The 27,272-nt window shown below is 35.1% G+C and overlaps 4 protein-coding genes across 8 annotated transcripts; 2 read left to right on the plus strand and 2 right to left on the minus strand.

Moving 5' to 3' along the window:
- Positions 1–477: 477 nt before the first annotated feature.
- On the plus strand, positions 478–11,107 carry LOC142623985 (vacuolar sorting protein 39). The gene is made up of 12 exons (XM_075797472.1): positions 478–986; positions 1,427–1,638; positions 2,012–2,143; positions 2,232–2,375; positions 4,238–4,350; positions 5,036–5,471; positions 6,207–6,536; positions 7,531–7,752; positions 7,978–8,220; positions 8,959–9,411; positions 10,236–10,334; positions 10,607–11,107. The coding sequence occupies exons 1-12, from the start codon at positions 545–547 to the stop codon at positions 10,805–10,807; spliced, it is 3,027 nt and encodes a 1,008-aa protein (XP_075653587.1). The 5' UTR covers positions 478–544; the 3' UTR covers positions 10,808–11,107.
- Positions 11,108–11,299: 192 nt separating this feature from the next.
- On the minus strand, positions 11,300–12,223 carry LOC142623986 (uncharacterized). Its single transcript, XM_075797474.1, has one exon. It carries the CDS (start codon positions 12,221–12,223, stop codon positions 11,363–11,365), a length of 861 nt encoding a protein of 286 aa, XP_075653589.1. The 3' UTR covers positions 11,300–11,362.
- A 59-nt stretch (positions 12,224–12,282) lies between these two features.
- LOC142623987 (AP-3 complex subunit sigma) lies at positions 12,283–16,304 on the plus strand. Of its 3 annotated transcripts, none has more exons than XM_075797477.1 (7): positions 12,283–12,585; positions 12,701–12,743; positions 12,980–13,041; positions 13,143–13,239; positions 14,667–14,737; positions 15,769–15,860; positions 15,967–16,304. In XM_075797477.1, exons 1-7 carry the CDS (start codon positions 12,517–12,519, stop codon positions 16,031–16,033), a joined length of 501 nt encoding a protein of 166 aa, XP_075653592.1. In that variant the 5' UTR covers positions 12,283–12,516; the 3' UTR covers positions 16,034–16,304. The 3 variants fall into 3 exon arrangements, with proteins under 3 accessions (XP_075653592.1, XP_075653590.1, XP_075653591.1); XM_075797475.1 differs by having other exon boundaries at positions 12,385–12,585; positions 12,676–12,743; positions 12,990–13,041; XM_075797476.1 differs by having other exon boundaries at positions 12,385–12,585; positions 12,676–12,743; positions 12,993–13,041.
- Positions 16,305–17,689: 1,385 nt separating this feature from the next.
- LOC142625666 (uncharacterized) lies at positions 17,690–26,625 on the minus strand. Of its 3 annotated transcripts, none has more exons than XM_075799342.1 (16): positions 26,191–26,625; positions 25,920–26,081; positions 25,472–25,651; positions 24,971–25,007; positions 24,432–24,482; positions 24,185–24,267; positions 23,375–23,462; positions 22,586–22,627; positions 22,424–22,498; positions 22,212–22,280; positions 21,082–21,197; positions 20,237–20,349; positions 19,367–19,446; positions 19,028–19,148; positions 18,423–18,489; positions 17,690–18,281 (listed from the first exon to the last, which is right to left on the minus strand). In XM_075799342.1, the coding sequence occupies exons 1-16, from the start codon at positions 26,445–26,447 to the stop codon at positions 18,152–18,154; spliced, it is 1,671 nt and encodes a 556-aa protein (XP_075655457.1). In that variant the 5' UTR covers positions 26,448–26,625; the 3' UTR covers positions 17,690–18,151. The 3 variants fall into 3 exon arrangements, with proteins under 3 accessions (XP_075655457.1, XP_075655456.1, XP_075655458.1); XM_075799341.1 differs by having other exon boundaries at positions 24,950–25,007; XM_075799343.1 differs by lacking the exon at positions 19,028–19,148 and having other exon boundaries at positions 18,041–18,281; positions 24,950–25,007.
- Positions 26,626–27,272: the final 647 nt, after the last annotated feature.

The following is a 27,272-nucleotide window of genomic DNA, read 5'->3' on the forward strand; positions in this document are numbered from 1 at the left end:
AAATATCTTACCTTAAAACAAAAATGCCGCTCGATACCAAATTTTTTTGTTTCATCATTCATAACATATCATTTCAATAAATTGTGACTTCTTTTTTTCATCATTCATAGCATATCATTTCAATAAATTGTGAAGATTTTGTAGGATAAATGTGTCACTAGAGTTATGCAAGGATTGTTCCCTCCTCATTTCCAAATTTGTCTTATTAATGGGGTAATTTTTGACATAGGATTGTTTTCTCCTCATTTCCTAATTTTTGATTGAGAAAATTTAACTATCAATAATATCTTAAGGTATTAGTTTATAAAATATTTTTAAAAATTTTGTATAAAAAAAGAAAAAAAAAGTAATTAACTTTTCTCATAACAGTTTTATTAAAATTTTTTAAAATAGTTTATTAACCCGGGATATTTTTTTTTTTAATAAAATTTTTATTGTTTAAGGTAAATTTTGACAAATCAATGTGATACTAAAAATTGAGCTATGAAGCGGTGTCGTAAACTCATAATAGCAAGGGATTAACAACAACGGCGACGACGACAACATGGTACATAGTGCCTACGATTCCTTCCAGCTCCTCAGCGATTGCCCCACCAAAATCGATGCCGTCGAATCGTTCGGCTCAAAGCTACTCCTCGGCTGCTCCGATGGATCCCTTAAAATCTACGGCCCAGACCCCTCCGGCTCCGACCGCTCTCCACCGTCCGATTACCTCTCTCAGGCCCAAGATCTGCGTAGGGAGCCGTACGTACTGGAGAGAAACGTGGCTGGGTTCTCGAGAAGGCCTCTAATCTCAATGGAAGTGTTGGAGTCGAGAGAGCTCCTTCTATCGCTCTCGGAATCGATCGCTTTCCATAGGCTCCCAAGTTTGGAGACCAACGCTGTGATCACCAAAGCCAAGGGCGCCAATGTGTATTCTTGGGACGATCGGAGAGGCTTTTTGTGTTTTGCGAGGCAAAAGAAAGTCTGTATTTTCAGACATGACGGTAATTCCTTGAATTCCTCGTTTTCCAGAATTAAAAAGCGTGCTGTTGGAAAACTGTGTTTTGTGTTTAAAATGAGCGTTCGTAACTGGTTGCTAAATGTGCTTTTACATGTCTGTTGTATGGATAATGTGTTTTTTGTAATTTGGCTAAGGATGTCTGAAATTGGGAATTGTATGAACTTGTTGGGACTTGGGGTTGTAGAAAATAGCATGTTCAGATCACGAAAACAACACAATTTGGCATTTTATAACTGGCTACTAAATGTAAAAGTGTGTTTTTTACATAGGATGGATTAGTTTATGTGTTTTTGTGGTTTGGATGAGGATTGCTGAAATTGTTGTTAGTGAATGGTACTATTACAGTACTACTAATATTGTTGTGCATTTCTACTGGGACTGACCAGTTTTTTAGAGCGGGTGTTTTCTGTGTGTTTTGTTTAGGGGGTCGGGGATTTGTGGACATGAAAGAATATGGTGTTCCGGATGTGGTGAAGTCAATGTCTTGGTGTGGTGAGAATATATGTTTGGGTATCAGAAAAGAATACATGATACTGAATGCTACAAATGGTGCGTTGTCTGAAGTGTTTCCTTCTGGGAGGCTAGCCCCGCCTTTAGTGATTTCTCTTCCTTCAGGGGAGCTTCTTCTTGGGAAGGTATTCTTTTCTTTGTTGGCTATTGATATTCTGTTTTCCTGAACGGACATAGATAATTGATTGTATATTTTTTTTAGTTGTTACGTACAAACATGCTAACAGAATGGCCAATGAGCTATAGTTCAACTGGCACTTCTTTCTCCCATAAGATTGGGTGAGTGTAAGGCTGTAGATTCAAGGCCCACTGGATGCTTTTGTAATGTATTAAAAAAAAACTGCTAACAGAATGCTAAACACAATTTAAAATTTTCATAGAATGCCAACATGTTATTCCTTCTATTGTGTATGCAGCATTTATGTTGGGGAATGGACCGTATGGTCCAATCCTATATTCTGATTGTCAAATGCTACAAATGTTTCTTGCTGCTTATAGGAGAACATTGGTGTCTTTGTGGACCAAAATGGAAAGCTTCTTCATGAAGGTAGGGTTTGTTGGTCAGAGGCCCCTGCTCAAGTTGTCATTCAGAACCCATACGGAATAGCTTTATTACCAAGATATGTTGAGGTAGCCTGACCGTTTGTTAAGTAAGAGTAACTTGCATTTCTGTATTTAGTTGTGCAGATATTCATTTTCTGCTACTTGTCTTTTCCAGATTCGGTCTCTTCGAGATCCTTATCCACTCATACAGACTGTTGTTCTCAGAAATGCTCGTCATCTTTGCCAAAGCAACAATGCTGTCATTGTTGCACTGGAAAATTCTGTTTATGGGCTCTTCCCAGTTCCTGTTGGTGCACAGGTATAGATGTCGCATCTATGGCATGATTAGATAAACATCATCTTTGGAAGCTTAAGACTAGAACAGGACCAAGAAAAAAGTCTTTTTGGTCCAATAGTAGTTAATTAGGTCATTAATATTTTATTTAATTATAATTTTTTTTTGGTACTAGTAATATGCCCATGTGATGTACGGATTGATAAAAAAGCAGATGTAAATTAAAAATAATATTTCATTAATATAATTGAAATTGAACAATAAAATAGTTTACGTAAATAAAAGAACAAAAATAACTTAGGTTACGTGGTGTGTAGGACTGAGTTTGATCAAAACCAAGAATTATAATTTTTCATTATTAAAACAATTTAAAATAGATAATGAAACTCATTTTAAACTTCGTGTAAAACTTTTATTAACTTAATTAGAGTAGTATTTTGAATTTCTTCAAATTTTGGTAATAGAGTTTTGCTTTGTAGTAAACTATATATGTTAATAGTTTTATCTACTTATAAAAGCATGAGGAAAAGGGGTATTACGCGTCCTTATGATTTGACACAATTGCAATTTTTTCTACAAACGTTCAATTGCTACATTTGATTCCTTAAGGTTTGGACTAAAATGAAATTGTTAGGGTTCCTCCAAAATACCTCTCACGATTTCATTTTCGTCCAAACTTGAGGGAGTCAAAATGTAACAATTGAAAAGGCTTGTGGGACTAAATTGTAATTGTGTCAAACCGCAAGGGGGTTTGTCCAAAAAATGCAAAATTTGTTAATTGGACAGAGCCTAACAGTTTCATTTTATTCTAAACTTTAGGGGTCAATTGTAACAATTGAAATTTTGTGGATTGAGTAAATTGTAACATGCTCTACCACCATTGGCACAACTACAATATGTAGGACAAACTTTTATTATATAGTATATATATGATTTGATTTTTCTAGGGTTGGGTGTAATTACTGGTGGTGGTCAATATTTCTAGGCCATGGGGTTTATTTCATTGATAAGTGAGTCTTATATTTGTTTATGATTGTTTACTGCCTTTACGAGTAGCCTTTCTTCCTGTCTAGTTATGGGTTTGTTTATTAGTCAATGTAAGAGTCTTAGTCCTATTAGGAAAGGTTAAGATCTACCTTGTGTGCATATATATTAAACCATTGTACTCAGATAATCCAGGGTTTTTTTTGCCCGAACAAGATAATTCAGAATTGAATAATAGAAATTGAGCACTTTGGCTTATGGAAGTGATTTTTTCTTTTTATTCTTCTTGGGTGCATTCCATGTTACTATTCACAACCTTTCTTCTCGCTTCTTTGTGACCCTAACTCAAGTCCTTTCCCTTGCCCTATAAAAAGCCTACAACTTGATAGCGGTCAATTACACTGCTAAAGAACCATCTTAGCTCTGCTGTCTAAAATCCCCTGCACCCTAATTCTCAATTCTTGGAACTTTTCAGCGACCAGTTTGGTGTCTTTTAATTTTGTAACTGGAACTACAAATCTGAAATCCCAATTATACGCCTTAAAGCCACAACCTTTAACCCTGAAGCACACCATAATCATCCACAGGTAGATTTCTAATATGTTCAGGTATTCCTAGTGCGCTAATGAGAACTTCCAATGGTATCTGTTGGTAGCTTGAAAATGCATCACCTTCTTCTGAAGTGCATGGATGAGTTAGACAACTTTATACAAGATTTATCTGTTCTTAAGATTTAAATGAATCTTTTGAATTCATTATTTGTCCTGTTTCTGTTTGTTATTACTTCATACCTACAGTTGCAATTGCATAATGCTTTTGGAGATGACATACTTGGTCTAACTAAAAAACCACATAATGTTTTTTCTTTGAAAAGCGCATTAAGATTTTGAACTGCATTGCAGATTGTACAATTAACGGCATCTGGCAATTTTGATGAAGCTTTGGCCTTGTGTAAGCTGCTTCCACCAGAAGATGCAAGCCTTAGAGCTGCAAAGGAGGGTTCAATTCATATAAGGTGGATATTTTCCATTAAATAATATACTTTTCTAATAAATTTTATGATGACATTAATTTATGACCAGAATTTCTATAGAGTTGATTGCGTATGTTGCACCTAAAGATATACTTAAAACTGATTCAAATTGTCATATTTTATATCATAAATTCAGAATTCTTTAGATACATCATACTAAGTGTTTGTTTGGCTAAAAACTTTTAGCTTTTTGCTTTTTTTCTCAAATTTTTTTTTAATCTTTCAAATTTAACAAAACTAGCTTTTTAGCTTTTTGTCACACATTTAACGTAAAGGCTACCAAAAACTATATCTTTTCATAAACACTATGAATGCCCATATACTATTCATTACTTGATAGAGCTGAAGTAATATAACTAGCAGTTTCTTAGAGTCACATTTATTTATTTATTTATTAATATGATGCATTGACTTATAAGTACCAACTCTAGACTGTATATGCCATATACTATTCATTACTTGACAAATGAAGGAACGTGGTAAACTTAAGTATTAATAATGATGTTTATTTCTGGTTTACTTTGTGAATTCTTTTACTATATTAACTAGTCAGTGGATTTAATAGTGGTTTTAAAAAAGAATTCATCTATGACAATAGATCAATCTTGCCTCAAACATATTTTGATCAAACATCTGAATTGAATGAGTTTGTATCTCTGTATTCCAGATATGCTCACTGCCTCTTTGATAATGGAAGCTATGAGGAAGCCATGGAGCATTTTTTGGCATCTCAAATAGATATAACCTATGTACTTTCTTTGTATCCATCTATTATCCTTCCTAAAACAACTCTAATTCCTGAGCCAGAGAGGCTTATGGACATCTCTTTGGATGCTTCATATCTCTCAAGAGGTTCATCTGGTTTATCAGATGATATGGAAATCTCACCATTACCACAGCTATTGGAATCTGATGAGAATGCAGCACTTGAGTCAAAGAAAATGAGCCATAATACTCTCATGGCTCTTATTAAGTTTTTACAGAAGAAGAGATACAGTGTAATTGAAAAGGCCACTGCGGAGGGAACAGAAGAGGTTGTTTTAGATGTTGTTGGAGATAATTTTGCCTCATATGACTCTAGTAGGTTCAAGAAATCAACCAAGGTAGACAGATTATTTTATTTTTGTAGGTATTCCAGCAAATTTGTATGATTTATGATTCGTGGATCAGAACCTTATTTAACATATTTACATGATTGTAAGGAATGTATATAATAGGGAATTTAAACTTGCTAGTTCTTCTATGTTTGTTGGAATATATATGTTATATAATTATAGTATCCTTCGTTAGTTCTCTTTATGAGTGGTCCTCTGTGTCGGGCCTCACAGATAGTAACTCTATTCATTCTTTCATAGATTTGATCCATATTTAGATAGTTCTCCTTTTGTAATTCTTTAGGCTACTCCGTGACTATTTTCATGAGGTAGTCTCGTTTCTATAAAATTATTTTTACCTATAAAAAAAAATCTGGAAAATACTTAATGTATGAATTAAATAATTTGTTATTGCGAAACAGTTGTCAAACATGACTACAGATTTTAATGTCATCCTAATTTTTTTTTCTAAAATTATTTTTATAGCAATTGGAGCTTAGTGTGATGGCAACTGCCTTTTTTAATTGAAATATTAGAATACACTTGATATAGTTACAAAAATAAGTTCGGTAGTTTAGTAAATATATTAATATGTTGGTGTCATTGATGTGACACTGTTTGGTAGTTTAGTAAATATATTAAATGTATTGGGTCTCAGACTGTTAGAGTCTTTTGTCAGTGGTCGTATTTGATTTGTCTGTCCACTGCAATGTTTTTCTCAGATTTAATATTATTGGTCCTCAGGGGCGTGGCAATATTTCCATTGGCTCTGGTGCTCGGGAGATGGCAGCAATACTTGACACAGCACTACTCCAAGCTCTGCTTCTTACTGGACAGTCTTCAGCAGTTTTAGAATTACTGAAAGGTCTCAATTACTGTGATATGAAAATATGTGAGGAAATTCTTCAGAAAGGGAATCATTATGCTGCTTTGTTAGAACTTTACAAGTGCAATTCAATGCACCGTGAAGCTTTTAAACTTCTTTATCAATTGATAGAAGAGTCAAAATCAAACCAATCAATAGCTGAACTTACCCAGCAGTTTAAGCCTGAGTCAATTATTGAATATCTCAAGGTAAATTTTCTTACTTGGTAGGAAACCCTTTTTCTTAATTTCATATGCTTGTTTTGCAAAATTCTATATTATTTTAGTGGCCGGGAAGCATTAAATCTGGCTGATTTTTTCACATACTAGAATTTGGATGAACTAGATACTAGCTTTACAGCAATCTCCTGTATATATATGTACTTGCTTAGGGAGGTTCACTTCTCTTTTTTTTTGAAAAGTAAGAAGAGAATAATATTAATAAAAGAAAAGCAAGAACAATACAAGGAGTTCATGGTAGTGAACGAAGGAAAAAGGAACAAAAAGATAGAAACAACCCCTAATCTATTCTAAAAGACGAAAGAAAATCCATAAGGGTAGAAGAATCCAAGAAATCCCAACAACGAGACCAGTCAAAGAGGGTCCGTTGGCAAAGCTCTAATAACTGAACTACAGTTTCCCCTCATCCTCAAAAGACCGCTGATTCCGTTCGGTCCAAAAGGTCCACAATAAACAGCCTGGAACCAAATTCTAATATCAGAACAATGCTTCCCAAGCCAATTATACCAACGAAATAGTAAGTCCACAACTGATTCCAAATATCAGCACATACTCGCGCAACACCTTCACAATCCAAATCCATACAATCTAGGGTATTATTGTTACAGTCAAAGAAATTTTTTTTTAAGTATCTAAGTTATGACAACAATTTCTGCCATAATTCTTACTAAGTTTATGTTTCTTGGCATTCATTACCGAATTTTTATACATATGCTTGTGAACAAAATTTCTTCCTATAACCGAGAAGGTGATCCAGGGTTTTCCTCTCTAAATGATAATTCCTGAAATTTCAAAATTTCCCATCAGCTGGTTAGCTAAAGCACTACTTTTTAGCATCCAATGTAGAAGTTTTTTGTCTTCTGGTGACAATTTATTTTTGAAAACTTGAGAGCTTGATAACGAGTTAATTTAGAGCTGGTATGTGTTATATACCTAATAAGATTTGATGGATTTTCCTATGCAGCCTCTGTGTGGGACTGATCCCATGCTTGTTCTGGAGTGCTCAATGCTTGTTCTTGAAAGCTGTCCAACACAAACTATTGAGTTGTATTTGTCTGGAAATATTCCAGCGGACTTGGTCAACTCTTATTTGAAGCAACATGCTCCAAGCATGCAGGCCAAGTACTTAGAACTCATGCTTGCAATGAATGAGAATGGGATCTCAGGAAATCTGCAGAACGAAATGGTGAAGACCTCTTGCATTTAGTTTTATAATTTTAAAGGAATCAATATTTTTCATTTGAGAGTCACTGCAATTATCAAAATTAAAGGGAAGAAGTACAGACAGAGAACAGACCTGTGTTCAAACACAGCTACTTGGCTGTTGTCATGGTTAGTGTAGGTGGTGATAGTAGTTTGGTTGATCATACTAATCCAAATTGTCTTTACATGTCATTTTTATGCATGGTAGGTGCAAATATATCTCTCGGAAGTACTTGATTGGTATGCAGATTTAAGTGCTCAAGAGCAATGGGATGAGAAAGCTTATTCCTCAACAAGGAAGAAGCTGTTGTCTGCTTTAGAGAGTATCTCTGGATATAACCCAGAGGCTTTGTTGAAACGTCTTCCTCCAGAAGCTTTATATGAAGAGCGTGCACATTTGTTGGGTAAAATGAACCAACATGAGCTTGCCTTATCTCTTTATGTTCATAAGGTACTTTCCAACATAAATTAACATGCTTCCTTCTTTATTAGATAAACCATTGCCAAGGGGACATGAAATGAACCTGGAAAATTGATGAGTACCTGTAGATACCCAAATTGCACATGCTGATGATGTTCTTAATAAGAAAGTATGAAATTTAGTCATGCCTTGTAATTTGGAAATTCTATCAATTGGGTGGCCTTTGTAATTTACATTGGCTATTCAACAGGTTATTTGTGTGATTCTTATGTGGAAAACCTTGATAGAGTCATCACCTTTCCATTACTTTAAAGGGAATATTCTGTATTTGAACCCATTTTTATCAGAAGAGCTGGGTTGAGTTTCCTCTTATGTGAGTTACACATAAATTTGGCAAGCTTTTGTTGAACAGTCATCCTTTATTCTCATTTTAACTAGGCCTTAATCCTACCATTTAATTTGGGCTTGTCTATATTAAAATATTATAGCCTCACTACTATCATTTATTAACTATTCATTTTAGCATTCATGTAATGATCAGAAAGGCTTTTATGGGCCTTGAATTTGCACCATATTTTGAATTATTTCATAATTTATTCGTGGCAGATGTTTTTGGACATTGATGGTTCTCTGAAATGAATTTCATGCATTTTTTTAAATTAAATGATTAACAAGAGATGAAAATATTAATTTTTTATGGGCTTTGTATGTCTATGTTTGTGCTATTTGCCCATTGCTTCTTATATTTGAGTTCCCTTGCATTTGTAGCTTCATGTTCCTGAGCTGGCACTGGCCTATTGTGATCGGGTATATGAGTCTGTAGTTCACCAACCATCTGTAAAATCTTCTGGCAATATATACCTCACTCTTCTGCAAATTTATCTGAATCCTCGGAGGACAACCAAGAACTTTGAAAAGCGAATTACAAATATAGTATCACCTCTGAATACAAGCATTCCAAAGGTTCTTCCAGGGACTTCAGTTAAAGCTAAAGTAGGGCGTGCAAATAAGAAAATTGCTTCTATAGAGGGTGCAGAGGACATGCGAATCAGTCAGAGCAGTACTGACAGTAGTAGGAGTGATGGTGATGTGGATGAATCTAGTGAGGAAGGAGGATCTACTATTATGCTTGATGAGATCCTTGATCTGTTGAGCCGAAGATGGGATAGGCTAAACGGAGCTCAAGCACTCAAACTTTTACCAAGGGAAACCAAACTACAGGTATCAATTATATTGATAAAGGACTAGTCTCTAGGGCTTCTCAGTCACCCTTTTCCTTGTCGAATTCTAAAATTTCATATTTCTTGCTTTTTCTGGGTCATGAAGTTTCTATAATCTCTAAGCGCAGCCCTTAAGACCGCCTTCCCTCAGTTACCATGGAAGCGTTTTGAGTCATAGCTGCGCAAAATCAAAATCACCTCTTTTGGTTTGGGGTTTCTCTTTAGGGTTTTCCTTTTGAGTTCTCCTATTGTCCCACCTAGCTTTTTTTTTTCATGAGGCAAGTCTCTTTGCCATTGGATCTGTAAATTTTCTCATCTTTTTGGAACGTCATACAGTTTCAATTAATGGGTCTTATTTTCAGCTCCAATTTGGTACATTTTTAGTTTGTCTCATTTTAAGGTGGGGGAACATTTTAATTTTTAATTGTAATTATTATTATTATTATTATTATTTTTTATATTGATAGAGGACTAAAAACAGAAAAAACTTGTTATATTTGATATGTTGAAAAACGTGGACCAGACAAGGCATCTTGAGTGCCTTGCTTGTTGTGCCTATCCTTGTTTTACTTAAGCTAGATTTTGTGTGTGATTCACTTATTGGATTATACTTGTTCAAACTTTGTCTTTCTCGATGTTATGTGAGAGTAGGGAATTGTGTTGAATTAGTCTTGTCTTATGCCTGTTCTTGATTTCAAGCTAATTCATCATCATCATCGTGTGTGTGTATGTGTTTTTTTTTTTTTTTCAAATTTGCTTTGTTAGGCATCAGAATATTAAATGTAAGCTTCATGATTAAAGTTTGTTATTTTCTGCTATCTGCAGAACTTGCTTCCATTTCTTGGACCTCTTCTGCGAAAATCCAGTGAAGCTTACAGAAATCTTTCAGTAATCAAAAGTTTGAGACAGAGTGAGAGCCTGCAGGTATGCATTTATCGTGCATGGGAATTCATGTAAGGAAGGAATTGAATATTTTTTTGGATAAAAACTAATTGATCTTTAGATCTTGAATGGTGTAGCTGTTAATTGCACTTTAAGTTTCTTGGACAAATGTCTTCACACATTCATTCTCTATCTTCCTGCTAAATAATTTCTTTCTTTGTAATCTGCTCCCATTATTCTTCATTATGAGAGGTTTATGTTCAGTGCAAGTACCCATTTATCTACTTCTTATAACAAATCATTTTGTGAAACAGGTGAAGGATGAGCTCTACAACCAAAGGAAGACGGTGGTGAAGATCACTGGTGATAGTTTGTGCTCTCTTTGCAATAAGAAGATAGGGACAAGTGTTTTTGCAGTCTACCCCAATGGGAAGACACTTGTGCACTTTGTTTGCTTTAGAGACTCGCAGAGTATGAAAGCCGTGGCCAAAGGCTCCCCGCTAAGGAGGCGATGATATTCAGTAATCATTGTGGATGAAAGAGATCTGTACTCAAAATTAGCAAATGATGATTTTTTTTTTCCGTCAAATTCTGTAAATACAGTTGCAGCAGAAGGCACTTGTTCCAGCATCCAGAGGAATGTAAAAATCGGTGCCTCTGCTATGAAGTGTAAAACTGGCACAGAAATATAAAAATGAGAGAGTATTGGTTTGTAATTTAGTCTAAGGATCATTCAGTGTTGAGTTGTAGATTGTGTGAATGTGAGATCAGAAGTTTTAAGGCTTTTGAGTGTATTACTATTTTTGGTTATAGGGTATTAATGAGTGAATTTGTGAGTGTGAGAAAGTGCATTGCAATTGTTTAAAATTATGATGATCCAATAGTTGACAGTCATTTACTTTGGAATGATAATTTTGGTTAGACATTTTGGCAGATTAAAAGAGTGCTTTTGAAAACTCTCCTCGTAGTTTTTTCCCAAACGCTCTTTTAAATTCAAAACACAAGACTTTCAGAATACTCCAAATTTCTTCAACAAACAAACCAAAAAAGAAAGTTCCTACAATGAGTCATCAAGTCAAGCTAACGTTTGCCAATGCAGAATTCAAACTTTGAGGCTTCCTAGCAAAACGGTAAACAACAACTCCAACCCTAGACCCTTGGCTAGGACGATCCACATGAAGAACATCAACGTGAAAGAGCTTCCTTGCCTTCTTGAAGAAAACCGAGTCCTTTTTCCACCGCCTCAAATGTGCCATAACAAACACTGTTTCTGTTTCTTTCTTTTCAGTTTGACTTTGACTTTTACTTTGAACCTCGCGGTCAACGAGCAACAACGAGCGTAGCGTTTCGAGCAAAGGCCCGTAGAGGTGATCGTGATACACTACATCCGAGGCCAGTACAAGATCGAAGTCTCGCCCAATCAAATTCACATCATCGGCCTCTCCCCACCTCAGCGGCGCCACGTGGACGGTCCCGCCGTTCGCGGCCAAAACGGCGGCGTTCGCTTCAGCGTTGAACTGGAGGTTCGTGATGACGTGTGGGAGGTCGGTGACCGTGACATTAGCGCCGAGAGTAGCGGCTGCTGCGATTCCGACAAGACCAGTTCCGGATCCAAGCTCGAGGATATTGAGACTGCGACGTTGATCGAGGAGTGTGGAAGACAAGGGACTATTGCTAGGGTCACAGCGGTGGTGATCTAGGAGGGTGACGAGAGTGGTTGCTGCGGGCCAGAGCTGGAACGATATGCCTTGCGATGGGAGCTGCCTGATCACCACCGTTGAGTCGATCGAACGGACGTAATGCTGCTGTGGTTGTTGAGCCGTAGAGAATCTCTTAGCATCGTTGTCGTTTTGGTCATCTGGTAGGATCATTGTGAGTGGGTTTATGTCGTCTTCATCATCGTCGTTTTCATGAGTAGTAGCAGCATCCATGTTTACTCCTTTAAATCCGCCGCTGTCCCAAGCTATTTTAGGGCTTGTTTGGCGCAGCTTTTATATCGCTTTATCCGTCCAGGTTAATACAAAACGACACCGTCTTGAGTTTTTTTTTAAACAGTTTTTTGTTTGTATATGTCTGTGGTAAGCAACGGCATACCGTTTAGACAAGTAAATGGCTATTGGCTAGTCGTTAACTACAAAATATAAAATAAAGGGGTGGATGAGTAATACAGTAATAGTAAGAGCTTGAAATAGAGAGTTGTGTTTTTGGGAAGAGAGGGCAAAAGATGATACGATCGGTGATGGTAATGAACACTCAGGGCAAGCCTCGCCTTGCCAAATTCTACGATTTCCAGGTTTCTCTCTCACTCTCTCTCTCAATTTTTACTTTCGCCATTTCCAATTTGGGAAGATCATCAAGTTATAATTCCGCTATAAATAATCAGATTGAGTTTCATTCTTTGATTTCAGACTGTCGAGAAGCAACAGGAGCTTATCCGCAGCGTTTTTGGAGGTTATCTCTCTTTCTCTTTCTCTCTCACACACACACAGCACACACAACATTTTTGCGATTTATAATCGATTTGCTGCATTAAACGGCGTCGGATCTCGGTATAACATTATGCTTTGGTTGGACCACACAGTTATAACTAATTTTTAATTTAATCTGTTTGGTATAATCGGCCATTTCGAGCGAGTTTCTAGGGTTTCATTTTTTTGTTTCACTCTTAAATGTTGATTGTGATCCAGTCTTATGCAGTAGAGCTGAGAATGTAAGCAATTTCTTAGATGCGGCGTCTATTTTTGGTCCGGTAATTTTTTAATATTCACTTCTTTTTTGGGTTCTTAATTACAATATTTCATAGTAAAATTCTGTAATTTTAGCTTGTTTTATTTTATTTTATTTCTACAGGATAGCAGTCTTGTATACAAGCACTATGCAACACTTTACTTCGTTTTAGTTTTCGATAGTTCTGAAAATGAGCTGGCCATGCTCGACTTGATACAAGGTAAATTTAGTTTTTTTGAATTATTCACTCTCCACTGACTATCTTATGATGGCGATACTATCTCTGTCAATAGAATGTTGATGTAGAACATATAAAGTGTTTGAGAAGCAAAGTAGTGGTGAATGAATTTTGCAAAACTTTATCCCGAATCGGTTATTGCAAAAATAGACTTTAGGACCGACTGTTGGAGAGTATAGGTATTGCTGAAGCATGTGAGGCGGAATAATCAAAATGGTATTAATTACCCCATATAGTATTGTTGAAGATGCAAGCAAGCTATCATAGTTTCTTTTTCCGTGTTCAAAATTTCCTTTGATCAAAATAGAGGGAGTAATAATTAATAATTTCCTTTCATTTTGGAAGCAAGCTATCATAGTTTCTTACTCCATTCAAAATTTTATGCAGTATTAACGAAAAGATGCGTGCAAGCTAGATAGTGAATCCCCCATATGGTTTCTTTTTCCTTAAGTTTATATGGGCAAAGCTAAAATTTTGATTTGATGCAAGCTTCTCCAATTGATAATGCTAAACTGCATCAAGAAATTTTTATTTTTCATCATGCATTATGCATGTGAAAGTATTTAATTTGCCCCCAGTTTATTCAAGAAAGTATATATCCATAGCTTGCGGTCCACGGTTAACTCAATTGGCTTAGGTTTGAATCCTACTTGTGGAGATTCGATTCATTCCAAATTAATCATAATTTTTTATATTTATTTTATTTTATTTTTTATAAAAGTGAATCTGTTCCCTGTGTTTTTGTTTCTAGAATGGGTTTGAAATTTCATGTTTGAGGAAAAGCATATGCTAAATACATACATTATCTGCAGAAAATAAGGATTTGGGTCTGTCTAATCCCTTTATGTCTCTGATTTAAATTTCCATGTTTAGTATTCTACGTAGGAAAAACATTAGAAGAGCGGTTCCATTGATTGAGCTATAGTATCTGTAGTGCTATGAGATTTCTTTCTGATTAGATTGGACAATCCTTCATTTTCCCAAGTGAATTTCTTTTTATATCAATTAGAAGCAATTGAAATTTTCACCTTAATTACATTAAAATAGAAAGCAGTTTGGAGGATTCTTTGGTATACTCTTGTATGAATTTGATTATGATGGAATGAATATTCATCTTTGTTAGCTTGCCTAATTTTTTAGCTATTCTGTAACTTCAGTTAAGATTTACTGCTCTTCAAGGCTTATCACTTTGAAGCTGTGTTATGTCATAATATATGTGCGATCCATGTTGAAGTTTATCATAGCTTATGCTGACAGACTTCTTTGTTATGTATGTCACTATATATTGAATAAGCTGAATGTGAGGGTAAGTAGCCTATTTTATTAGTGTAAAACTCATACTTGTTTTTCTTGAATCATTGCTCTTATCTGATGATTGGATTATATACTTATGCCTTAATGCTTTACAGTATTTGTGGAAACACTGGACAAATGCTTTAAAAATGTATGCGAGCTTGACATTGTGTTCAACTATAGCAAGGTTTGTATCTCTTTAAAGTATTTGAAATAAATGTGTCTACCTCAGTTCTTCTGAAATATGAAATTGTAGAAACAATTGCCATGCACATTTTCTGTATTATGAAATTGACAAACAATATCTTATCTGTCAGCTTCGGATTATGCTCACTAGAAGATTGGATATTTAATTTAATCACTCTGCTTCTAAGGATGCAGTTGGGAAAATTGTCATTGGATATTATATTTTGGGGAAAGTCCAAAATCAGGAAACCCAGAGTTTACCCCCTCGTGACAAATTACACTGTGACCTTTGAATTTTGGCAAATAAGTAATAAAATGAATTTTTCCATATTAAACCTTTCATAAACCATGATAATCTAAACACTTCCTCCATATTTGTTAAAAACCACTAATGAAGCAACCTATCTTGTGGGAGTAAAATTCAGATTGGAGTCTCTTTACCAACATGGTGCTGATTTGAGAGAAACTTTGAGAGTGAGGAGGTGCAGAACACAATAGAGGGAGGGGCCAGCATCAATAGAGATAAAAACTTTAAACATAAATAAGGAGTGAAAATGATATTTAAGAAAAGAAGGGGATTGAAGTATGAGTCCTGAAACCAGGTTTTCCATTAGTGATCTTTAACAGATATAGACAGAATATTAGATTGTCATGACTTATAAAGTCTGGAGGTCAATACTGCTAGTTTGTCTTGTTTGAGCTCTAATGCTATGTAATGTTAGCTCAGACTATGTTTAAGTCAATTTGGAGGTCAATCATTTCCTTTCCACGTTGACTCAACCAGTTTGTTGTTTTCTTGTGGTTTCCATTTGAACTTCCAGTGCCAATGTTTATTTCTTTTGATTTATTTTATTAGGCATTAGCTTTAAAGCATTTGCTACTCGCAGATTAAGTTAAACTGAGTTAGATTCTGATTGTCATAATGACTTCAAACAATTGCTTTTGTTTGTTAGTTTTATGTTTCCCAAGAACAAATATGTGCAAAATCTCCATTGGAATAGGCTTCAATTGTTTTTCTTGTGTTTTTATCAGATACATACTATTTTAGATGAAATGATTTTTGGAGGCCAAGTGCTGGAAACAAGTTCTACAGAACTCGTGAAGGCTGTTGAAGAAATATCAAGGTGCCCTATGTGTGTGTGTTTGTGTGTGAGGGGGAGGTTTGTGTGCGTGTCTGCTTCTGTACATGCATAATGATTACTGACGAAGCTCTGTTTACACATGATGCAGGTTAGAGTCTGCCTCCAATTCCATCACCCTTGTCCCCAAGTCTGTTTCTGGTTGGCGGAATCGATAGCATCTGGTTTTTAAGTGAGCTATTAAATGATCAATATTTCCTGCAAATGTTATCATACATAGCCTCCAAAGGTTGTTTCTGATTTTTTTTTTTTGGCGGTGAGGTAGGGGTGGTTCGTTACATAGCACATACAAATTTCTTGCCATTCCTTGCATTCCCTCAGTTGAGCTAGATTGCTCTTTGGATCTGATCTCTTTTAGCATGTGGTTGTTCAAACTTCAAATGTTGTTTGATTAACTATGAAAAATGGATACAGATTATTTTGCTGTTCTGCAATTACCAAATGGTTTAGAATATCACATATTTTTAACCTGGCGGTTCATATTTTGTAGCTGAAAAGTACCTTTTTTTCATAGAAAATCTAGTTCGTGTGGGTTTGAATTAACTATTTTCTCTTAGTTCATTCACTTTCATGTACAACTTTTTAAAACTTAACTGTTTTTTATTTTAAAGCTACAATTGCACTTTTGTTTAGCAAAAAATTAATCTAACACAAACAGTTCTCTTCAAGAAAAAGAAAAAAGAAAAGAAATTCACAAAAAGTTAAGCTGTTGTGCTTTTTATTATTATTTTTTTATAGGATTAAGCTGCTGTGCTTGATTTTTCCTTTCGACTATAAAACCCGTTTGCTTGGGCCTGATATAGCCTGACCTCATTTGGGTGGACTTTTTATTTCAGACCTTACAAGTTGAGCCCTCTTAAAATTAGGCCCAATGTTTTCGGGCAGGGTGGCTTTAGTGTTTAACAGTCCGGGCTGGGAAAAATCCGGGCTGAGAAAATTCCTGAGAAATATATGTGTGGTTCAACCAGTGTCACAGAATGTATCATACAAGTTGTGGGATTAAAATTACTAATAGGACACTTCCCAGAAAAATTTGACAATTTGTATCTTTGTTAAGTGAAAATGAAAATAGAATATGAGATTTACAAGTGTTAGTCTCAAACCATTCTTAAAATAATGTAATAATTTTTTAATAAAATATAGTCATATAATATATTTAATTTTATATATGAAGTTATCTATATTTGTATTTGAAAGTGTTTTAAATTTTGTAAGGATTTCCTTCCCCCTTCTCAAGGAAACATAATACTTCTCAAGGAAACATAATACTTTAATGTAATGTGGTTGACATTTGTTTGTAGTACTTACAAACGGTTCATTATTTAAAACAAAAAATAAAAAACGGTTCATTATTTATAAGTATTAAATGGCCTATTAAGGAAGTAGATATAAGTAATTCACTACTTATATTATAAAAAAGTAATTTTATCAAGAATTTACAGACATACAGCAATTACATTGAGAATGAGCCATAATTTTTACTAAAACAGCTCATCTTTCTACACAACCCTTTCCTCTCAAAGCATCACTGAAATGGACTGAAATAGATCAAAGTGGACCGAATGGATCAAAGTGGACCTAAGTGATTCGAAATGGACCAAATGAGAATGGACCAAAGTGGATTGAATAGACTGAAATAAACCCAAATAGTTCAATCTGGACTGAAATAAACTAAATGGACCAAAATGTTACGCTGATGTGACTCAATAAAAATGTAGCAACAATAAATACTACATTTTAGATGCACAATGCTTAGTAGACATTTGTGAATAGGTTTCTACAAGGGTATGAATTTTTTTCCCTCCTACTCCAGGTTACCCACTTAACTCAAGAAATACAATCAATCAAAATATGTAATAAGGTGTTCAATTCACTCATTATGGAGGATTTGAGCAAGTCCCATTACATCGAAAAGTAGCCAAAGTAAATAAACAAATACCCCTTTAATTGAATATTGAGCAACTCCCACTTCAGCATTCGTTAATGGACCCAATCAACTATAGCTTTCGAAAAACCAACTTTTATAAGTTAGCTTTGTAGAAGCTCCAATCTATTTGTCTACATGTGAGGGGAAACAGAAAGCCAGGGTGGTCTGACGTTTATAAAGATAGCAAGGAAAAGATAGTGCTGATTCATAAAATAACTAATAGTAAAACAAATCCCACTAAGAGAATAAAAAGGAAATAGGAACTTTTAAAAGCCTTCAAATTTTTGTTTTTGTTTTTTTTATAAGCTCATTTCAGACCATATGGCTGGGGAATTTTAATATATCAATTTTATGATTTGTTGACATCTTGAAGAACTAGCTGTGCAGCATTACGCCCAGGTGCACCCATCACACCACCACCAGGATGGGCCCCGCTCCCACACAAGTACAGCCCTTGGAGTGGTGTCCTATAATTTGACCTTTGTTCCCAAAATCACAAATCAAATTAGATTTCAATACTTCCCCATGTAACTATCAAACTATGTAAGAAAGATGGCAAGAAAAAGACAAATTTCAATGATGGTTCTAATTGTAAACATCTATATGCTTTTATGAATTACCATCCTTTTACCGGCCGCATGAGAAAGAGAGAATCCAAACCCATAGCACCATGGAAGATATTCCCTCCTGTTAAATATCATTTTAGATTAGAATGGTTTAAGAAACAGTATCTTTATAAAATTGTATGATAATAAGCAGCTTGGTTAATTTATGAGAATAGTCAAAGTAAACAAATTATCAAGCTTTTCTGTCCCAACAATAACAACAAAGTCTTAAAAACTTATATTTCTGTGAACTAACTTTTTGTTGATTTAGTGCTAGTACTTTTTAACATTATATAGATGGTACAAGTGACCAGGCATGTGTATTTTGTTTAAATGATTAAGTCATCCAAACAAGTCACATGGCTTTTTAAGTAGGCCATGTAACAAAAAGTATTCATGAATGCTTATTTAAGTTGCCCCATAATAGTTTGGAGGTTTGGAGCAAAACACTGTCAACTTGGTTTAGGATTCCAACTCTGCAACCAAATATTTGTGTAACCCTAACAGAGTTTGTGTTTTGGTTTAGGATTATTTGGTTGTAGAGTGCCAATCAGACCCTAACTTAATTGTCTGAACATCCTGTCGAAACTCCTAGGTCAATATTTGTGGTTATGAAGTACCTGTCAGACCAATTTCCCTTTCGAGATCTGGTGGAGTCAACATGTCATAGCCAATGACCGATGAGCTAAATGCAGGGGCATATTCATCAATCAAGGCAAAACATTTTTGTGCAAATGATTCCTGCAAAGAAGATAATTTGCCAGTTTTCCAAGGATTAGTCAGAACAATGAAGATCTGCTACCCATAAACAAATTAAATCATAATTAGAGTGAAAATTTTCTATTTGGGACAACAAAAGAACTTGTGACTGCTGAAAGATAAAAGACATATTATGCATAAAGCAAGAGGAAGAAATTGCAGTACAATGTCAATGCACCAATTTCTAAAATATAACCTACTCTGTAAGCAGGATCTCCCCAGCTACCATCCGATGGATTATATGGTGTGTATTGGATGAACAGGTTGATCACATGCTTACCTATGAAAAACAAAGATATTCTGACAGATGTGCTATTGAGAAATGAGCAAGCAGAGGATACTTGAGAATAAAAACATCTCTAGATCATGCCCAACTTCTAGATCATCACATGAAAGAATATCATTACTGAAAAAAAATGTAGTAACATAATTGAAAATGAAGCAAATACAGATGGCCGTGTCACACACTAATGGTTCTCCAGAGTGGTTTTAACACAAAAGCTTATAGGGACCATCCTACTTACTCAATCCATCCCTTCTTCCATTTTTATTTAAGAACATTTGGGGTTAATTCTAGCACATCATATTTTGAATAACTCTGTAAGAGAAAAAGATTCATAATTAGCTTGAGCAACAAACAACCGCTGATCTCTTCTTCCACCCCCCCTCCCCACACACACACACACACGCGCGCACACACACGCACAAAACAACTAACAGCTGACAGAAGTTTTAAAGTCAAAATTACAACTAGAAATAAAAACATAAATTAAGCATATAAAGAATTTGAGATATGCATTTTGCACACCAATGAAACACATGCTGAACCGAAAGATGTGTGTGAGCTAATTACTGAAAGGGTAAGAATGTAAAAATATAAGTTGATGGACATCTTTTTCATAAGTTTGCCACAATATGAGAGTGAATTCAGATTTGAGGTTCCACTTCAATTTCTTTGATTTTGGTAAAGAAAATACAGAAGGTGTGCAAAATCCATCAATTTAATGACATACAGGAAAATGCTAAAAGGAAAAAGATATCACAATTGCCTCAAAGACAAAGTTAAGTACCTGGTGGAGATATAGTCTTGTCAAGTACAGAGGGAATTGTCATCTCAATGACCAGTCTTCGTGATGGTATTCCATTGGCAGAATCTTGACAGGCTGAGTGAATTTCCTCCATACTTAAAAGATAGGCAGAACAGATATAAGAAAGTTTGGAATTGCATTAAAATATTAGATGTCCAAAATAGAGGTAAAGGTCGCAGAATTGAAATCTAAAATTAAAGGTGGGAACATTTGCCAGGATCGCTCAACTTTTGAAGGTAGTCTACTATTAAATGATATAACTAAATGTTTCAAATAATCTGTTCATTATAGTGGAAGGTTTACAATTCACTCTCATGATGTTAGAGTTGTTTGGGAAGGGAAACAACATGTTAGGAATGTTAACTGAACTGGTCAAAAAAAGTTTATTCCACAACTGCGACAATCGCTGTGTCTATCAGCATACTCTGAGCTCAACTCCTACAGTTATTGAGTTTGCTACATAAAACCCCCTCTGCATTTCTGCCTTTTTGATGTTGCTGGTAAGAGAACCAGCAGAGTTTTGAGCCAATTGTCCACTGGACACTTCCCCCTCTTATAAGGTCTAAAAATTAACTCACGTGAAAAGCATTAGACGAATTTAGTGCAATGGAATAACAGGTTAGACATGCATCTAAACATTGTCATCAAATATTTTTTGTCAGCTGTGCCTTTCACCCTATCCAAATAAAATTGCCAAAGGATTAGCATAATCTTGGATGCCCGAAATTAGTGATCAGCAATTTTGAAACATCTTTTTAGTTAACTGTCTCAGAGAACATAAGAGAAATAGCTCGTGGATCCAAAACCAATATAAGATAACGCCTTACCTTTCAGACCCAATATGAATGGTGCCAACATGCTGAGGACCAGCATCAGGATGGCCTATCTTGCAGCATTGAAACTGGGGCAATTTATTAACTGCTAAGTTAATTTTTGTAGTTGCCTGTTTCAGTAGATGATAGCCACATACAGAGGAAGTAAGTAACTTTAAGTACTGCAAAACAAGTCCTGCTACAAATTGCAATCGATCCTACAGGCTCATTTGGTAATTTCCATGTACTAGAACTGATGCTACTATAGTTACGAAGTGCTGTAAACTTTCTGCAGACATAAATTTTTTTAATACTTTCCAGAATCATAGAAGATTAAAGCATTTTGACCTTCAAGTTCATGAAGTGATATGGGATCTTATCATTAGATTCTTTTACACAGCATAACAAAGTGCTAAGGAACACAGAGTCTCGGAGGATTTTGTTCATCTGCTGTTCTTTTGACCTTTATGTATCCACCATAATTTCATTTATTACACGGTCCTAGTTTCTGTCAAATTATATTTTTCTATATCCTTCAGGCCAATAGATTGCTAATATTTTTTCTTATTGCAAAGTAACATAAACCCAATGACTTCAAATAATGACAGGATTAGAATGCTTGAGCACCAAAATCTTAGTCAACTGAAAGGTTCATAATAGATTTATCCCACAATTGGTCATAGATTACATTTAGACCAAGTTTCATGCAATCATCTAATCCTAATTATTACAGAATGTTAGAACACTCTCCTTCAATAGCTTATAGTACACAAGAAGCTGTTATATATCTAATAGACTTATCCCGCAATTGGTCATAGATTACATTTAGACCAAGTTTCATGCAATCATCTAATCCTAATTATTATAGAATGCTAGAACATTCTTCTTCAATAGCTAACAAACTTATCCCACAATTGGTCATGGATTACATTTAGACCAAGTTTCATGCAATCATCTAATCCTAATTATTACGGAATATTAGAACATTCTTCTTCAATAGCTTATAGTACACAAGAAGCTGTTATATATCTGCCTCCTACCTAAGCATTCCAATATAACAGACAAAGTGGTTTCTCAAAAGAAAAAAAAAAAAAGAAGGTATGCACTTGACTGTCAAAGTAAATACAGTTGAACAGGGAGCTTACGGAACTATAGTCAGAGTACTTAATGGCTCGGATGAAATCATCAGGAAGAACATCTCTAGGCACTAAATCCTGTCACATGAGCAAAACCTATAATCACAATAAAATCCAATCTGGGTTAAGAAATTTAAACTAAATACCTTTCTCATGGTTACAATATCAATTGTGTATGCTTTTAGTAAATTCAAAATAAATCAGTAGTGTCAATAAAATACCATGTAAGTTTTATAAGGGGTTGCATTTGATAAAACAACTGAAGAATGCACTGGTGTACCATCAGCCAGCAATACCTAAATGATAATAGCCATGTATGGAATAATTAGTTTGACCATGCTTTAAATCTGCTCCATTGAGGGAAGCCATGCAACAAAACTAACCCCATTCACTGCACCAGAGTCTTCAACCAACAATTGTGAAACCTAAATGTCAAAAATGAAAAATCAAGGGTAGCAAAAGACAACTACATAAAGTATAACTGCATCAGCTGAAGAATATTAAGGAAACCAATGAAGAAAAAAAGTTTGCAGTGAATTACACCAATTCTATTTTATGGGGATCCCTAAATCAAAGATAATTAAGAGAATATTTCCCTTAAACTCAGCATTTACATCACTATCATCTAAAATATTTGGGTGTTCAGTGTACTGTTGTCTAAATTATTTTAATCAGAAGCAATATGGGACCTGCTTGAAGGTTAAAACATCCCTTCTAAACTGCTTGATCCAACTACAGTAACTATTTAGTAAAGCTTCCCAAGCTCTAGGTCTTTCCCTCTGTAGGCACTCAGTCATAAAGGGCAATTAGACCAGGACTCTGCATGCTGATATACCAAATAAGGCATCAAGTAAAGCAACTCTCAACATATTTAAAAGTACAAATTCAAAATTTTAATTTAGAACAGTATTTCCATGATGTTGTAAATTCCTGACCAACTCAATACATTCCATTGTCTCAAATGATTTGAACCTTCCATTAAAATCTTTTAAGATTTAATTAAATTTCTAGAATCTAACATTTCCATGCCTATCCTGGTTGTGTCTGACTACAAAATTGCACTGATGCAACCGAATAATATCAAATTGAAGTTTATAGAATAATGTTTAAAAGTACTTATAAGAGGGAGGTGCATTACTGAAAACTACTGGAGTGATTCCAGACACATATACCTCTGCACTTGTGACAATATGAGCCCCAGCTTCCTTAGCAGCATTACTGATAGCCAAGGATACTGAGCCCATCCCACCTTCCACATACCTACAGCAAATATTAAGATTCAAGTACATCCGTACTCTAATAGGGAGCTTAAAGCAACAGCTCATACTTGTATACGTACACGATGACTAATTCAATAACTACCAAGTTTAACAAGAAAAGGAGAGAAATCTTGGTTTTCAAGTACACCAGTTCTCTAAGAGGGAGCTTAAAGCAATAACTCATACTTGTATAAATTTAAACATGATGGCTAATTTCCCAATTCAATAACTACCAACATTAAAAAGAAAAGGGGAGAGCATTAATTTGTGGTTTTTGTAAAGGTACTAATTAATCTTGACCAACAAATGGGCACATCATATGAGCTTAAGAAAAATATATGATGATTTAAAGATGTAGAAGGGTCCATTGTTTCTGCAAATCTCTCTAAACGTAAAGCTTTCTGAAGTCAATGTAAGTCACAAACATATAATATTACACATTTTTAGTATTTACCAAATTGATAAAGTTTCTTTGTCATCAAGTTAGAGGATTTGGCATCCCTTTATTCTGATTTCTACACTAGAATTACCATGTATCAGTGCTTCATTTTTCTATTCAATTATACAAAAAATACTAAGCATTTTTATTTTTCAGACATATTTGGCTATTAACAATCAAAGAAATCTAGACTTCTTTTAAATAGGAAAAGGATCAAAGGCAATTTATAATGCTGTTTTTGTGATGAACAAATTACATGTCAAGCCATTGTTAGAGATACATACGACCAAATTCCACGATCGCCATCAGTTTCTCCCATCACATGATGAAGTAAAACATATCCACTCCCAGGTGTATGGACACTCCCCTATTGTACAGATTATAGGAGGTCAATTGTATATTAATACTTATAATGTAGCAGAAATTGTGCCAAATAGTTTTTCAGGTTGTTCACATGCCCATTTGTGTTATATAGAATGATTCATTGCTCAAAAAAATGCTTCTCCATGTTTTTCTAATAACAACTCTTACCGTGGTTCCTATTACAGCATCTGTTGCAAGCGTTGCCTTCAGAACATCTGTCTGTAAATATCAATGTCAGTAACAGATATTCATTGAACCACTAGTCTTAAAACTTTATAAGGTTTAAACCCCGTTAGAAAACTGTCATAGTCTATTATGCCCCCAACAAGACTATATTCAAAATCACTACGAGAACACTTTGATGAGTAAACGTGAACAATAACATGAATATATCCTACCATGTAATTTAAGAAAGAATCCTTTAGTTACTTTACATATGAGGAATGACACACAATGAAAAGCTCTGCTATGTCAATGAATACTTAAAAAATTAATTTAAACAATCCAAATGATCAAAATTCCTTCCCAAGTGAGATTTCTATATGCCTATACTTGAAACTAGTTAATGAAGTAAATTTGAACATCATTTTTGAGTTTTGACATAAGCGGAAGCAATATATCTTAATAAATAAAATCGAAAAATTTAAAGGATAAAATTGCAAAGAAATCAAGACTATAATGATAACCTCAAACCAGTTATTCAAAACCTTCGATGCTGGGGACAATAAAAGGTCCATAAAGTCCCTGTCAAAAATCAAGAAATACATATCATAAAAAGGTTGAGACTGTAATTCAAATTTTTACATAAATCAAGCAGCCACGGAATCCACATGAACTTTCAAGAGATTGGACCCTAGAACCAAATGAACTAGGATTCTCTCCATTTTACGAGTCCATTTAGGATTAAGATTTTATTTCTTGTATATCTAACCATGTACTGTGTATATGATGCCACGTCATTTAAAATTTTAAATTACGAGGTACTAGATATACCTTTGTATTTGTAATATTTAATCCGAACCATAAAATTAATCCATTTGAAAGACCTGAATCCCACAGGAGGGGGCAGATCCAGTGGTGCCATAAGAACATTGGCGGAATCCATATACACTTGACCACAACAAATAACTGTATTTGTAAAAATAACCAGAAAGCAATTCGTTAAGACTACAAGGAAATGATTATACATCAAGAACATGAACTCTTACACCATATCCTTTTGGCCCAAGGTGATAGCCTGCCGCAAACAATGAGCCCAAAACGATGATTTTTGTATTCCATTCTTGAAACGATCCTTGAAAGATGAAACACCTTGCAAAGATTCAGGAGGTGCTGAATCCAAAAGCGGATCCATAAATTTACAGAAGTTCTCTAGCTGATTTTCATATCTGTAAATCACAAAATCAAAGCCTTATTAGTCCCAAAACTACGGCATTAGCTGTGGCTCCTTAATAGACTAATCATATTCGTTTGTATGTATTCTTCTGTGAGAATTATGGTTAAATGATTAAATACACTCACCAATTTAATATGTTATCAGAGCTAGAGATTCTGAGTTCAATTCCAGTCTCCATCTTACCTCTCATTCACCATTCATTACACAAAGAAATTAATAAATAAATAACGAAGAGAAAAGAGAAAATTGCATAGAAGGACCTTGGATAAGCATCGGCGTCTTGTTTGGAGAACTTGGAAATCTCAGAATGATTAAGGTCCTTGTCAGGGCCCAACAGAAGATAGCGTCCATCCAAACAAGGCGTAAACGAAGATGGACTCCTCTTTAAGAGCTTCAATCCATGTCGCCGTAACTCTAACTCTCTTTTCCATTGACAAAAAAAGAAAGAAAAAAGCAAATAAACACAGTTGCTTAATTAACTATAACATAAAATTTAGAGAGAGAGAGAGAGATGTGCGAAATAAGATGAACCTGATGATGGAGGGGCGGAGGAGGCTCTGGAGGTAGCTGCAGCGGGAGAATTTAAAGCCAGGGATGAGTTCTTCGGTCACGGCGGCGCCGCCGATGACGTGGCGACGCTCGAGGACGGCGACGGAGAGGCCGGCGCGTGCTAAGTACGCGGCGGATGTTAGGCCGTTATGGCCGCCGCCGATGACCAGAGCGTCCCATTTCTTGTCCTTCAACGCGCTCGTTGCAGTTGCGTTGCTGCTAAAGCTCCTTCGCCACATTCTAAGAATGTGTTTGGATAGAGCGTTTTGGCGTCTGCGTCTAGCCCAAGCGCGTTTTGCAGTTTTTTTTTTTTTTTTTTTTCAGCCGCACTTTAAGTGGAAATTGAGGGAGAGAGTGTTTTATTTGGTGTGTGTTCTTCCTTCTCTGATCAACAATTTTAAATTTAGAGAAGGGAATGAGTGAGTGACTGTTGAGAATTCAGATCTTATAGTGTTTTTAGTTACTCAAGCAAATAGAATTCTTTTAATCTTGAACTCTCATTTAAAATTTAATGGTTCAAATTATATTATGTCATTAATTCTTAAACAAAAGCTTAAAAATAGATTCCATATCAGCTATTAAAATGAACACGTCACATTTTAAATTTATTTTTAGTTTAAAAAAATTTTAAAAGTCAGATCTGAACCCAATCTCTCTGTCATGCCAATGCCAACTTTACCAAATTTTTCTTTGGCGAGATCTGAGCTGGGAATGAATGGAGGGGGATGGTTACTCCTATTATAATCAAGATTATTCAAATCTGGCATGTGGTGTCAATGGCTATACTGTTTTCCGTCCCTCAAATGGGCAATGAAAGGAAACTATGACGGAGTATGCCTACGAATTTGTAGGTTCTTGTCCGTTGTAATAATGTATCTGAGGAAATTGTTGGGTTTTAGATTTGGAGTGAGGTTATATTCGTTGACAGGAAAACATTTTGTAAAGAGTGTTTCTGCATTTGCTTCCAGCTATGAAGTAGTTTAAAAATGAGGCTTTTGATATATCCCTTGGGGTTTCTGGTTGAAATAGGCGTGAAATTTACATCACAATAATTTGATCCACAT

Source organism: Castanea sativa, chromosome 2 (assembly GCF_040712315.1).
Source record: "Castanea sativa cultivar Marrone di Chiusa Pesio chromosome 2, ASM4071231v1".
Lineage (NCBI taxonomy): Eukaryota > Viridiplantae > Streptophyta > Magnoliopsida > Fagales > Fagaceae > Castanea > Castanea sativa.

Excerpts from the sequence above, each read along its gene's own strand:
- LOC142623985 (XM_075797472.1), top strand. The coding sequence starts at position 545 with ATGGTACATAGTGCCTACGATTCCTTCCAGCTCCTCAGCGATTGCCCC. Across the intron at positions 8,221-8,958 it reads TATCTCTTTATGTTCATAAG|CTTCATGTTCCTGAGCTGGC; the intron begins GTACTTTCCAAC and ends TTGCATTTGTAG. Across the intron at positions 9,412-10,235 it reads CAAGGGAAACCAAACTACAG|AACTTGCTTCCATTTCTTGG; the intron begins GTATCAATTATA and ends TGCTATCTGCAG.
- LOC142623986 (XM_075797474.1), bottom strand. The coding sequence starts at position 12,223 with ATGGATGCTGCTACTACTCATGAAAACGACGATGATGAAGACGACATA.
- LOC142623987 (XM_075797475.1), top strand. The coding sequence starts at position 12,517 with ATGATACGATCGGTGATGGTAATGAACACTCAGGGCAAGCCTCGCCTT. Across the intron at positions 13,042-13,142 it reads CGGCGTCTATTTTTGGTCCG|GATAGCAGTCTTGTATACAA; the intron begins GTAATTTTTTAA and ends TTATTTCTACAG. Across the intron at positions 14,738-15,768 it reads TTGTGTTCAACTATAGCAAG|ATACATACTATTTTAGATGA; the intron begins GTTTGTATCTCT and ends TGTTTTTATCAG.
- LOC142625666 (XM_075799341.1), bottom strand. The coding sequence starts at position 26,447 with ATGTGGCGAAGGAGCTTTAGCAGCAACGCAACTGCAACGAGCGCGTTG. Across the intron at positions 26,082-26,190 it reads CTCCGCCCCTCCATCATCAG|AGAGTTAGAGTTACGGCGAC; the intron begins GTTCATCTTATT and ends TCAATGGAAAAG. Across the intron at positions 18,490-19,027 it reads AAGGGAAATTGGTCTGACAG|GAGGGAATATCTTCCATGGT; the intron begins GTACTTCATAAC and ends GATATTTAACAG.